This window comes from Pseudonaja textilis, chromosome 5, assembly GCF_049901715.1.
Source record: "Pseudonaja textilis isolate UNSWEBS1 chromosome 5, rPseTex1.2, whole genome shotgun sequence".
NCBI lineage: Eukaryota > Metazoa > Chordata > Lepidosauria > Squamata > Elapidae > Pseudonaja > Pseudonaja textilis.
This window is the reverse complement of record NC_141994.1, coordinates 65,792,737-65,806,473: the sequence shown is the minus strand read 5'-3', so window position 1 is coordinate 65,806,473 and position 13,737 is coordinate 65,792,737. Positions and strand designations below refer to the sequence as shown.

The 13,737-nt window shown below is 40.2% G+C and overlaps 1 protein-coding gene across 1 annotated transcript; it reads right to left on the bottom strand.

The window, feature by feature from the left end:
• Positions 1–223: 223 nt before the first annotated feature.
• On the bottom strand, positions 224–11,835 carry IAPP (islet amyloid polypeptide). Its single transcript, XM_026712162.2, has 3 exons — positions 11,699–11,835; positions 11,227–11,317; positions 224–754 (listed from the first exon to the last, which is right to left on the bottom strand). Exons 2-3 carry the CDS (start codon positions 11,304–11,306, stop codon positions 583–585), a joined length of 252 nt encoding a protein of 83 aa, XP_026567947.1. The 5' UTR covers positions 11,307–11,317; positions 11,699–11,835; the 3' UTR covers positions 224–582.
• Positions 11,836–13,737: the final 1,902 nt, after the last annotated feature.

Genomic DNA, 13,737 nt, shown 5'->3' with positions numbered 1-13,737 from the left:
GCCAAGCTCAGACAGCACCGAAGACTCCACAGTATATTCTACATAATTCCTGGCAAGATGTAGATCTATCAATAAATGCATCATTATTTATATAGTAGCTGGCATGACTTAGGTTGACCCTGTCCCCATCAGATAATATTCCAAAGACATACATTTCTCACACTTTGTCTTTTTAAACATTTTAATTAAAAAGAAAGAAAAAAGAAAAAAAAACATTCTTGCAGCCCATTTACATGATCAGATTTTATGTGGCATGGATTTTATGAGATTTATTCATCTTTCTCTCCCCGCCCCCCGCCCCTTCTTCTTTTTTTACTTTTTTTTTAACAGTGGGATTTCACAAGTATGTCGACAAAGAGACAGAGCAGGGGAAAAACAAGGCACTGTGAGATATAAGCAGGTAGCCAATGATCAAAGCGGTGGCCCAGACAACCCAATTTTCAAGCCTCTGGCCAAAATGTTGGCCTTGCTGAAACGAAATGAATGGAAAACCGGGAGGACCAGGAACTTTATAACATGAGTGCCAGAGACAGGAAGAGCAATTTCTAGAAAGAGCCGCAACCGTTGTGCCATCCTGCCTTCTTAAAGCTGTAGATAGCTGGGAGATTCTCTGCTTCTCTTTCCGTAAGTGTTGGACCCTACATTGGTAGGTGCGTAGATGGTCCCGATGGTGTTGCTGGACCGGACCAGGAAGTCTGCCAAGCGTTGTGTCACACACGTGGCCGTGTTGCACTTCCGTTTGTCCAGATAGTGGCTGTTGGTCATTAAAAGCAAATAAATTGAACAAACAAACTGATAAATAATAAATAAAAGCAAACACACACACACACACACACACACACACACACACAGAGGGAGAGGGAGAGAGAGATAGAGAGATGATCCCCTTCCATAGTCATTTTTACAACATATAACAGGTTAGTGTATGCTTTTAATAAATGCTTTATATTTACCCTTATCAATATTTTTGGGGCTGATTTTTGCAGGTAACCAGAGTGTAAACTCCACGGATGAAAGTCACTTCACCTATGGCCTTTCTAATTCTCCCTGAAAGCATTTAGCAAGAACAAGAGTACTTAGACTTATATACCGCTTCACAGTGCTTTAACGGCCTTCTCTAAGCGGTTTACAGAGTCAGCATATTGCTCCCCAATAATCTGGGTCCTCATTTTACCAACTTGAGAAGGATGGAAGCCTTGAACCCATCAAGATCCAACTGCTGGCAGTCGGCAGAATTAGCCTGAAATACTACAATGCTGCGCCACCATGCCTCATTTAATGACTGTTACATCGGTGAGAGATCCATGGTCTCTCTGAGCTTGGGTTATTCTTTTCTTGTAGATGTTTCCTTACCCAAACGAGGTAACATCATCAGTTCACTAGTTTCAGAGGTGGTATTCAGCCAGTTCTGACAGGTTCTGGAGAACCGGTAGTGGAAATTCCTAATGCTGGGAAGACAACTGATGGAGAATTGGGACTTTGAAAACAGTGGGTGGTTTTGGTTGGAACAGGCCTACTGTTCTCCAGCTCTGAGGTAACCCTAACACTGAACTTAATAGCCATAGGATGCTTGCAGAATTTGAGAAGGTATTTTTGGAAGGGGTGGATAGTAGATGAGAATAGAATAATTTGAAGGGGTCTATCTAGTTAGCTACAGAGAGAATCTCTTTGTTCTAGGTGTACTTCTAAAGCAATAATTACTGTGGTCTCCTTAATCAATAGAAACTGCCCACTATAAGGTTGAGTTTCTGCATTTTTCAGGCACACAAATCCCAAACTTCCTTTTCAATCTGATTGAGAAGAAAACTTCACCAAAGTGTAAAATGTTTTATCAATAAAGTGAATATGACTATATTGTGAAAATCTAGTCTGTTTTTTTCCCCTTCAGGTATAAATTGGCCTGAAATCCAACAGACAGAGCTGAATTAGTGAGTTCTCTATGCCACCAAAGTATAAGATTGCCTTATTTTTCTGTTAAGGTACTTGATAGACCAATCATCTCTTGAAATTATCCATGGGAACAATCTTCAAAAGGATACTATAGCTGTAGAGGCAGCACAATGGCAAAAGGTGTGGAAAGGCCTCCGTAGTTTGATGGAATCCCATCAAGATGATAGATCTCAGAACACTTGGTTATTTTCTTTGAGAAAGGGAAGAGATGAGCAAATTATGAAACTCAATTTGTGAAACCAATATCACTGTTGTATTGAAGCTAAATGAAGGCTGCCTGGCTACCTTGTTCCAGACTGGGCCAATCTTATTCATGTTAGTGGGTGATAAATTTTTATTTACAAAATGGAGTAAAACTGTGAAAATTCTTTAAATCAGAAGTGAGTTGCATCTCGGGCAGACACTGCCTGAATTAAATGAAGTATTTTATTGAAGGAGTTTTGGTAGCAGACCAGGATGAAAGATGTGTATTTAACAGTCATAATTAATGCAGAAAAAAACCTTTTATAAACCCCTTGATGTATTCTTCTCAAGGTATAAGGAATTAAAAAAGAGGATTTCCCTTGCAGGTTTTATTAAGGTGATCACAGTTTTATTCAGCATCTAAAAACATTTAACTCTACCATATGTACCATAGATGCTGCACCATAGAGAGTATCTTAACTTAGTGCACCTGTGTATGGTTTGCCAATTGCACAGTGGCAGATAGGACAACACTCCAGAGGGTTAATGTCATTGCCCAGAAGACCATTGGTTGCCCTCTCCCCTCTTTGGAAGAGCTTTATAGCTCCTGCTGCCTTCAGAAAGTTCAAAACATTCTCAAAGATCCATCTCATCCCGGGCACCCTTTTTTTGAACTATTACCATCTGGCAGATGGTACAGAATAATAAAAATAAGCACAAATAGGCTGAAAAACAGCTTCTATCCTAGGGCAGTAGCTCTGTTGAATTCTACTGTATAGTGCAATATTAATGCAACATCAGGGGTTTTCAATTCATCTGTATAAGAATGTGAAGGATGTGTGTGTTTATTTTCATAGTTATAATGTACACTGAAGATGGTATTTAATTTTGTTGTACGGGGTGCAACAACAATAAAGTAACCCCCCCCCACACACAAAAAAAACCCTAAACTAAACATAAAACTAACCTGGGCAGTGATGAAAGTGTTGGGATTTCAATCTTCAGGATTAGCAGAAGGCTCACAAAACACACAAATATAAATTGCACTACTTGATTTGCTGATCGATCCCCATCTCATGTCTTTGGCCCTCAGTAGAATGAGGGGAGTCAAAAGATTAGCATCACTTAGTGCATGTAGACCCTGACTTACAACCATTCGTTTAGTGACTGCTCAAAGTTACAACAGCACTGAAAAAAGTGACATAAGCTATGACCATTTTTTCACACTTACAGCCATTCGCAGCAACCAGGTGGTCAGAGGGAAAAACCGGATTCACTTAACAACCGTGTTACTAACTTAAGAAACAGATAACAGATAATCAGAGTTGGAAGGGACCTTATAGGTCTGTGATATGAACCTATGGCACATGTGCTACAGGTGGCACGCAGAGCCATTTGTGCCGGCACGCGAGCTGCAGGCAAACTTACCTCATTGGGCATGCATGCATTTCACAGCTGATTTTCGGTTGGTTTGAGGCCTTTTTCAGCCTCCCAAAGGCTTGAGGAAGGTTTCTGCAGGCTTCTGTAGGCTTTGCAGGCCGAAAACTGGCCCTGTTTTGTCACTTCCTGTTTTTCTGAAAATACTGGAAGTGACGAAATGGGGCTAGTTTTCAGCCTGCAGAAGCCTGCAGAAGCCTTCCTCAAGTCTTTGGCAGGCCGAAAAAGGCCTCAAACCAACTGAAAATCAGCTGTGAGCTGCAGTGCAGATAAGGGGATGGCAGGGGTGGGTGGGGATTATGTGCGCATGTGTAGGGGGCAACTGCAGTGATTCGCTTCACGGTTGCCACAAGGCAGAGGGGGAGAAAGGAAAGGGGAAAATTAGATAGCTGAGGTTTTGCAGTCAAAATAAAAACTTTTCTTTTAGGAACCAAGTTCATTCTCAGGTGGGTGCCTGAGAAGAGGAGGAGTGGAGTAACCAAGCAACCTGCCAGAACCTCTATTGGACAAAGTGACCAGTGATCTGAGGGGAAGGGGGAACTTTCACTTTTTAATCAGGTGAAAATCACGGGAACTTTCAGAGTCAGTTTTCACCAGTTGTGCCAATATGATGTGTCCTATAAATTGTTCTTTGAGGAATCTACCTGCCCAGGAGTTCTGCTTTCTATGGGTGCATTACTTGGAATGCTGACAGACTACCTGCACAGGTTTCATCCGTGCTAGCTCACTCCATGGATTAAACTTGTGCAGGTTGTTTGTCAGCATTCCAAGTAATGCTTTAATCTATGCTAGCTCACTACAGTGATATGCATGGCTCAGTAGCTAAGATGCCGAGCTTGTCAATCAGAGAGGTCGGCAGTTCAGCGGTTCGAATCCCTAGCACTGCGTAATGGAGTGAGCTCCCGTTACTTGTCCCAGCTTCTGCCAACCTAGCAGTTCGAAAGCATGTAAAAATGCAAGTAGGAAAATAGGGACCACTTTGGTGGGAAGGTAACATCATTCCGTGCACCTTTGGCATTTAGTTATGCTGGCCATATGACCATGGAGATGGCACTGGATCTTCGGCTTAGTAACAGAGGTGAGCACCACCACCCTAGAGCTGGAACCTTTACCTTTACCTTTACCTCACTACAAGAATCTGAACTACTAACAATCAGGGTAAACTGGCAGTAAATAAGAGTCAATGGGATTCAAGGTGGGCTGGACTTAGATCTCTGGTGGATTCCAAACTGATGACGCACTTGACCCCTCCCTTGGGCTCAGCCTGCTCATCTCTTCCATGAACCTTTCTTTAGATCATGCAGAATTTCATCAGAGAGACCTATTCAAGGCTTAGGGAGGGTTTCAGAGCAGATATTTTAAAACAGATAATTGAAAATAAGCACAGTTCTTGTATTTTCAAGGTTCATCAGTCAGAGCAGAAGACAAGGCATCACATGAACACCTTTCTCAAATTGGTGTACATTCCAGTTGCGTTGGGAGTGTAATGTTTTGAATTCCTAGCTGGAACAAAAATCACACTGACAAAATTTCATGGGTGCTATAGACCCAACCAGCACAGAAACCAACAAGTGTGTGGAAAGTTGCTATAAATAAACAGATCTGTGTTAATCATGCAAGCAGGTGAAGGTACAGAAGAGCTTACATGTGATTTTTTTTTTCCAAAGCAGCACCTTCAGGATATAGCCAAAAAGGGGAAATTATACTATCATTTAGTCATTAAGCGGCAACAGTGACTCAATGTTTAGCTTTGGATGAGCTTTTAAAGGCTATTTAGAGCACTTACTGATAGCATGAGAAGTATTAGAATGACAGTCACTGCTATTGTCTCTTTTCCTGTGGCTGGTAGAAATCTAACTACAGTTTTCTCAAACTCTGTTCAAACTCTTTCTTACCCACCCACAGTTGTTGAGAGTTATCCCAATAAACGAGTATGGGAATTGCCAAACCACAACTTTCAATTAAAAAAAATAAAAAAGTCCAGTTGCTTTTTGGACCTTTGGAACAACCAATCTGGATGATTGAGAACCTCCACAAAAACTTTCAATAAATCAAAGCTGTCCTGGGTCACAAAGATTAAAGGACTTGTCCTGAGTATAGCTGGGTGACAGAATGATTTAATAAGTTGTGTCACTTGCATAATTTGTGACATAATTACACTAAGGGTACCTATTGTTGCATTCTGATTGGCATCGAGGCGATATGTCACTTCCGAATGCCAGAAGTTCACAATGAATGCATTATTCTTTGTGCATGAAACTGTGTCTGTGTCATATCTATGAAAGAAAGCTGGATGTTTTTATGTTTTGTTTGTTTTGTTTGTCTTTAAAAACTAATAAAATTGTTTTCAAAGGAAACTGTGTCTGGAGGCATGATATAAAATGTATTACAATTGTTCCTATGTATTCTCAGGCCTCGTAATTCCTAAGAATATCACAGCCTTGCTACAAAAATCTGATTCAGTAGCATTCTGCTATCCTTGATAACCCACCATTAAGTGTTCCTCAAAAGCTCTCAAGTAAAACAAGAAAGGATATATGTCATTCTTCTGTTGTTCTGGAGCAACTAATAATGACCAACGTGCTGTCTTTGATTTGGGAAAAATTGCCAAAAAATAGAATTACAGAATCAGAGTTGGATGGGATATCATCAAGTCCAGTCCATTGGACACTGCAGGATTCCTTGAAACCCTGATTTGAAACCCCTATTTGAAAGGAAAAGAACTACTTTCCATGCATTTGGTAGCTCTGTCAAGAAGTTCTTCCTAATATCTAATCTGCTTCTTCATCCTTGGAAGTTTCATCCCATTAGTTCTGGTCTTACTCAGTGGAACATATCCTGGGAATGAACACAAAGCATTTCTTTACAGTGTGACAGCTGAGGACAGCTATGATGTCTCTTTTCAACCTTCTCTTCTGCAAGCTGAACATCTCTAGGTCTTTTAACTGTTCCTTGTAGGACTTGGGTTTCCAGTCCTTTCACTATCTTGGTCAAGCTTCTTTGGACTCGCTCTAGTTTATACTCCTATACTCCTTCGTCCTCTTATTTTCCCCACAACCACAGTCCTGTGAGGAGGGATGGGTTGGAGGAGAGTGACTAGCCTAAATTCACCCAGCCAGCTTTCATGCCTAAGGGAGGACTAGAACTCACAGTCTCCTGGTTTCTAGCCTGGCGCCTTAACCACTGGATCAAACTGGCTAATAGTGTGTGTGTTTGTGTGTGTATGGTGTATGGAGAGAGGGAAAGAGAGAGAGGGGGAGAGGGAAGGAGAGAGGGAAGGAGGGAAGGAGAGGGAGAAAGGAGAGACAGATAGAGAGAGAGAAACAGAGAGACAGAGACAGAGAGAGACAGAGAGAGACACACACACAGAGACACACACAGAGAGACACACACAGAGAGAAACAGAGAGGCAGAGATATACACACAGAGAGAAACACACACAGAGAGACAGAGACACACACAGAGAGAGAGACAGACAGAGAGAGACCAAGAGACAGAGACAGACACTGAGAGAGACAGAGAGAGACAAAGAGAGAGAGAGAGAGAGAGAGAGAGAGAGTCAGAGAGAGAGACATACAGAGAGAGTCAGGGACAGAGAGAGTGAGAGACAGAGAGAGATACACAGAGAGACAGAGACACACAGAGACACACACACACAGAGAGAGAGACAGAGAGAGAGAGAGACACACACACACACAGAGACAGAGAGAGAGAGAAAGAGAGACAGAGAGAGAGACACATACACACAGACAGAGACACACAGAGAGAGACACAGAGAGACAGAGAGACAAAGAGACAGAGAAAGACAAAGAGACAGACAGACAGAGAGACAGAGAGAGAATTAGAGACAGAGAGACAGAGAGAGACAGAGAGAGAGACACACAGAGAGACAGAGACACAGAGAGAGACACACACACAGAGAAAGACAGAGACACACAGAGACAGAGAGAGAGACAGAGAGACAAAGAGAGACAGAGTGAGAGACAGAGAGAGAGAGACACACAGAGAGAGACACACACACAGAGAGAGACAGAGAGAGTCAGAGACAGAGAGTCAGAGACAGAGTGAGACACACAGAGAGAAATACACACGCACACAGAGGGACACACAGAGAGAGTCAGAGACACAGAGACAGGAGAGAGAGAGAGAAACCTCTATCATACGCATCTATGGCATAAGCCCTTTTTCAGGATTCAAGAAGTTAACTAATTCAATCTCATGGTTAAGCCTCTTATGTAAATACAACCAGAAATTTGTGCTGTCTGAATTTTTATTCCTGTCTTTAAATCATCTACCTAAAACCAAAACGTTTTAAAATTAAAAAGCTATAAAATTATCAGGGAGAGGTGTTTGGGCCTCACTGGAAATAGAGAAGAATTGGGGTGGAGGTGGTGATGTAGGACTTTAAAAGCTGGTAAGATTGCCTTCTGTCATCATGAAGATTCAGTTTCCCCTTTATACCCGCTCTAGTTTAATTCCATCATTTCTTTCTCCTACCTCTTCTCTTGATTAAGAAAAAAATGTTGCTGTTTCTTTCCAAGTCTTAAAGATGGACAATTCTTGGTTGATGACAAAACTGGTAACTCTGTCCTGAGAATTCTGGCTCTCAACTTAAACTCCCCTAAATAGATACCCTAAATGAACCCTGAGTGAGAGACAAAAAATGATTCTTCCACTTGAAAAGTTTAAAATGGGACAGCAGCCACCCCTAACCTTACATGGGTGGATTTTATTTTCCAGAATTCCTCTGACAATATAGCCATTGCTGAAAATTCTGGGATTAGAGTTCACCTCTTTAAAAGGCAACGTAGTTTAAAGAACTTCCCAGTCATGTTCAGTTCAAGATAATAGCACACCCCAGAAACACATTAAGTTCATTTAACTGCTGAACAGGAGGAAAGATCTGTGACCTGGAAACTGTCAGTTTCCATTCTCCTGTTGTAACAAAATGAAGTGATACCGAAATGTTGATGTATGCTGTGACATCAATCCTGTAAGAGCCACAATTATGTTCTTGCATTTTGATGGCTGGCATTAGTACAGACACGACAACATGTATCTTATTTAAACAAATCAGCCGAAACTATTTTTCTTCTGTTTAAGTATATTTGGAGCCACCTACCTTGAATATCTTAAAGAAAGAAAGAAAGAAAGAAAGAAAGAAAGAAAGAAAGAAAGAAAGAAAGAAAGAAAGAAAGAAAGAAAGAAAGAAAGAAAGAAAGAAAGAAAAGAGAAGGAGGGAGGAAGGGAGAGGGAGAAGGAGAAGGAGAGGAAGGAAGGAAAGGAAAGAAAAGTAAAAGAAAAGAAAAGAGAGAGAGAGAGAGGGAGGGAGGAAAAGAGGGAGAGGAAGGAAGGGAAGGAAAGGGAAGGAAAGGAAAGGAAAAGAAAGAAGGAAGGAAGGAAGGAAGGAAAGAAAGAAAGAAAGAAAGAAAGAAAGAAAGAAAGAAAGAAAGAAAGAAAGAAAGAAAGAAAGAAAGAAAGAAAGAAACCGGGTATAAATCAAATAAATAATATGAAAATGTAATAAAGCAAGAAGTGGTTTGCATATGCTTTGAATAAATCAACTGATTTATGCCATTTAACTCCATACACAATTTTGAAAACCTATTATGGAATTTATCTATCTATGTAAATATTTAAATCAGGATGGGAAATCAGGGACTTATTAGATCAAATTCAACTCCCATCACATTTATCTAGGATTTAAGGGATCTATAATAATTAAACACAGATTTTCCTGCCTTGGTTTATTCTTGCTGATGTTTTTCCCCGTGATTCAGAAAAAAGATTTTCTCAGTCTTGAGGGATTTTTCTGAAATCCAAAGGGGTTCACTGTGAATAATCTTCCTTTATATTAGCTTTAACATTTACTTTATGCTACCATCTTCTGATACAGTCAGAATCTATTTTTATCCACTACGATTAACTAAATTTAGCTAAAATAATCAAAATTAGTAGAGATCAAGAGTCTTTAAATGTTAACTCTATTATATATCTGTTGATCATTCCAAATGTCTTTTTATGTGAGTAACAAAATGTGACTATTTTGACTTTTCTCAAAAGGTAGGAAATTCACATGGGAATAAGCATTGGGTTATATGGAAATTTCTAAGACTTTCAGCACTTTTACTGAGATTAAAAACTCTGGGTGGGGAATGTTCTCGTATAAGGGGAACAAATGATTTGTTTTAATCTTCTCAAGGTAATGGAGACTTTCTCCTCAAAATAATCCTGAGTCAAAAGTCTAAAGTCAATATGGATGACTTTTCTGATATCTGTCTACAAATATGATACCATCTCTAACAACCTCGCCCTTTTTCATTTTGATTCCATCTCTAACAATTTCTTCTTTTTTATTGGTTTAAAATGGCTGTGGGAACATTCAGATTCTAACTCAGGTGAATGTAAAGGAGAAATAAGACATTGTGTGCCCAGGTTTTATGTGGATTTAAAAATATTCAAGTCTTCCTATTAAACGGAATAGCCTTTTTATAGAGCAGACAACAGTGAAGGCAGAAATACTGGTAAGCATTCAATATATAAAGTTAAAGGAAGAAATATTGCGGTGCGTAAAACTTTAAAAAAATATACATTGCCATTCCTTGTAGGACAGAATAATCTTTAAGAGACTTATTTATGTATTTGTTTGTTTGATTATCATGTTTCTAGACCTTCCATCTCCATGAAGGATATAGTTAAAGTAGAATCAACTTAAAAGGTAATTCAATTTGGTCCTGAAATTTTGCTTTCAAGTTTACTTTTAGAAAGCCTAACATTACAAAGGAAAAGGTTAACATCTTAATAAAAGGGAGGGTTTTGTTATCTGTGTAATTATAGCAAATAAATAAATATAGCAAATAAATATATTTATAGCAAAGCAGGATGCCTATCCATTAAAGATATTAATGGAGAGGCACCCCTTTATGTCTAATAAATGTTATTAAAAGGCATACATTCTCATCAGTTGCATCTCACCATCAGAGATACAATTGTCGGTTGGATGTCCCATAAGATAAAGCCACAGAAAGTAGTCTTTAAATGAGAATAAACAGCAAATTTCCCTTTCTACATAGAATAGAATAGAATAGAATAGAATAGAATAGAATAGGAGAGGAGAGGAGAAGAGAAGAGAATAAAAACAGAACAGAATAGAATCAAATAGAATTGAATTGAGTACAGTAGAAATAAGAATAGGATAGGATAGGATAGGATAGGACAGGACAGAACAGAAGAACAGAACAGAACAGAACAGAGCAGAGCAGAATAACAGAGTTGGAAGAGACCTTGGAGGTCTTCTCTAAGCAGGGAGTTTGTCCACTATTTTGTCTTATTCTGGACAAATGTTTGTCCAGTCTCTTCTTGAAAACCTCCAGTGATGCAGGACAACTTCTGAAGGCAAGCCATTGCACTGATAACATTGTTCTCACTGTCAAGAAATTTCTCCTTATTCCTAGGTTTGGATCTCTCCGCTATAAGCCTCTCCTTCTTTATCCCCATCTTTACCCCAAAACTAACTGCCTTTGGCATCACAGTAGTAAATACCAGCTTGTGCAACACTACACAAAAGTGTGGTTTCTTAGGGAAAGAGGAAGAGGAAAGAGGAGGAGGAGGAGGAGGAGGGGGAACAGGAAAGAAATAAGCTTTAAAGTTACTGACCTCTCGACGGGTGTTGCTTCCAGGGAGTTTAAAGTAAGAGACAAGATGATGAAAAGAAAAGGTCCCTTAAGACTGCACATTTCTCTTTTGGCTGTTTTTGAATGAAAAAGTAGGAGAAAGAAAAATTTGAAAAGCCCGAATTAGCAAATTAAAAACCCAAACCCAGCCCCACCCCCCAATATCCATTTTCCAGGATTCTCTTCGTGCTGAATGGCAAATCTTGCTATTCAATGGGTATTCAGTCAGGTGGCTCACCCGAGCCCAATCCAACCCCAATTTTTAACCTTTTCAATTTTCCTATTCAAGTTTATGAATGTACTGAAAAGAAAATTAAAAACAGGGGAGGGTATCTCCTCTCTTGTCTGGCTGGAAAGAATTTGCTTTGTGCATCAGGTCCAGCCCCTTCCTCACTCTGTTTACCTCTTTCTGAAGAGTCACAAGAAAGACAACATATTCTCAACCTGAGATTTACCTGGGAGGGTTAAGTGAAGGTCCCTGCAACAGCAGAAAAGGATGGGTTGAATTCTACTCTTCTAATCCAATAGTCTTCGTTGCTATCTTTCTGGCTGGCAGACAATGCTGCTCTTATATATACCCCTTGTACTTTGTTCGGCTCTGACATCAAGCAGTCAAGAGAGAGAGACAGAGTGTGTGTGTATGCGCGTGAGAGAGAGAGAGAGATTGGCAGAGAATGGTTCTATCATTAACTTCTATCCCCATAGATGGAAATGCCTTAGTAAAAAGCTTTGCTCCTTGCTAAACTTCAGTTAAGTCTATTTTGGGGGCCTTTGCGAAGTGATGTGCTAATCAATTATGCCTCAACAACAGCAACAGCAACAACAAAATGGGTTTGAATAAGATCTTGAGGGAAGGGTTCCTGCAGGTATTCACGGTAGGCGAGGTGAACAAACGAAACAGGATTTTTTAGGAATTGCCAAGATAAAAAAAAAGCTTGCCTTCAGAAGTTGTGGGTGCTTCAACACTGGAGGTTTTTAAGAAGAGACTGGACAACCAATTGTCTCAAATTGTACAGGGTCTCCTGCCTGAGCAGAGGGTTAGATTGGAAGACCCCCCGAGGTCCCACTTCCCGCTCTATTCTGATGGAAAAGGTGCGATTGGGAGATTTACAGTTGCTAAAAAATGAATAAAGGAACACTTGGGAAGATTATATTATTTTTTAAAAAAGGTTAAATCCCTTTTTTATTTTTATAAATATCTCAAGCAGAGAACATACCTAATACTTCTTCCTCCTCCTATTTTCCTCACAACACCAACCCTGCAAGATGAGTTGGCCTGAGAGAGAACGAATGGCTCCAAATAACCTAGCCACCTAAAGTGGGATTAGAACTCAGTCTCCTGGTTTCTAGCCTGTTGCTTTAACCACTAAACTGGCCTATTTTATTCTATTCTGTTCTGAGAAGCCACCAATAAAACTAAAGTTATTCCCAAGGCTGTATAACTTCTTCTAGAACAGGGGTGTCCAACCTTGGCAACTTTAAGACTTGGGAATTCAACTCCCAGAATTCCTCAGCCAGCAACACCCCTGTTCTAGAAAGTCAGTTCAACTGCTGAGACTGAACAAGCTAGAAAGTTAAAATGGAGATGGAGAAATAAGAGAGGAGCCTGTCAGGGTTCTAAGTAATAGATCCATTGAAAGCAAAAACTCCGAGGCAGGTAGATTCCTCAAAGAATAGCTTTATTGGAAATATCATATTGTCACCTATCTGGTGAAAACCGGCTCTGAAGAATCCCTCGGTTTTCTCCTAATTAAAAGCAAAAGTTCCCCCGCCCCAGTCCCAAACAATCAGTCACATGGCCCAATCAGAGCAGTGTCTGCTGGTCTGGTGACATCACTCCTCCTTCCCTTGGCCAGGTGTGAGAATGTCCTTGGTTCCCAGGAGAAAGTATTTTAATTTGACTATACAACCCCAGCTGTCTCTGATCCCCCTTCCCTATTCCCTCAGGTCTAGTGTGGCAGCACGGAAGCCCCAAAATGGCTTCAACCAGGCCAGCTTCAGAGTTGACAAAGCCATTGAATACCTTATGCCACCAGATTTGAAATTCTAGACCTAGACAACCCCAGAACTATGCTGCCTTCGGTCCGATCTAAGTGAAGTATATGAAATCATACATTGCAATGTCCTACCTGTCCATGAATACTTCAGCTTCAACCATAACAGTGCAAGAGCAAACAATAGATACAAACTCAAGGTTAATCGCACCAAACTTGATTGCAGGAAATATGACTTCAGCAACAGACCTGTCAATGTCTGGAATACTCAACCTGACTCTGTGGTTTCTTCTCCAAACCTCAAAAAACTTTAACCTTAGACTGTCTACTATTGACCTCACCCCTTTCCTAAGAGGTCAGTAGGGGGCGTGCATAAACGCACCAACGTGCCTACCGCCCCTGTCCTATTGTTTCTTTTTATTTTTCTTTTATGTACCCATTTCATGTATTCATAACTATGTTTATCCTTATACCTGTTATCTTATCATCGCTTGACAAAA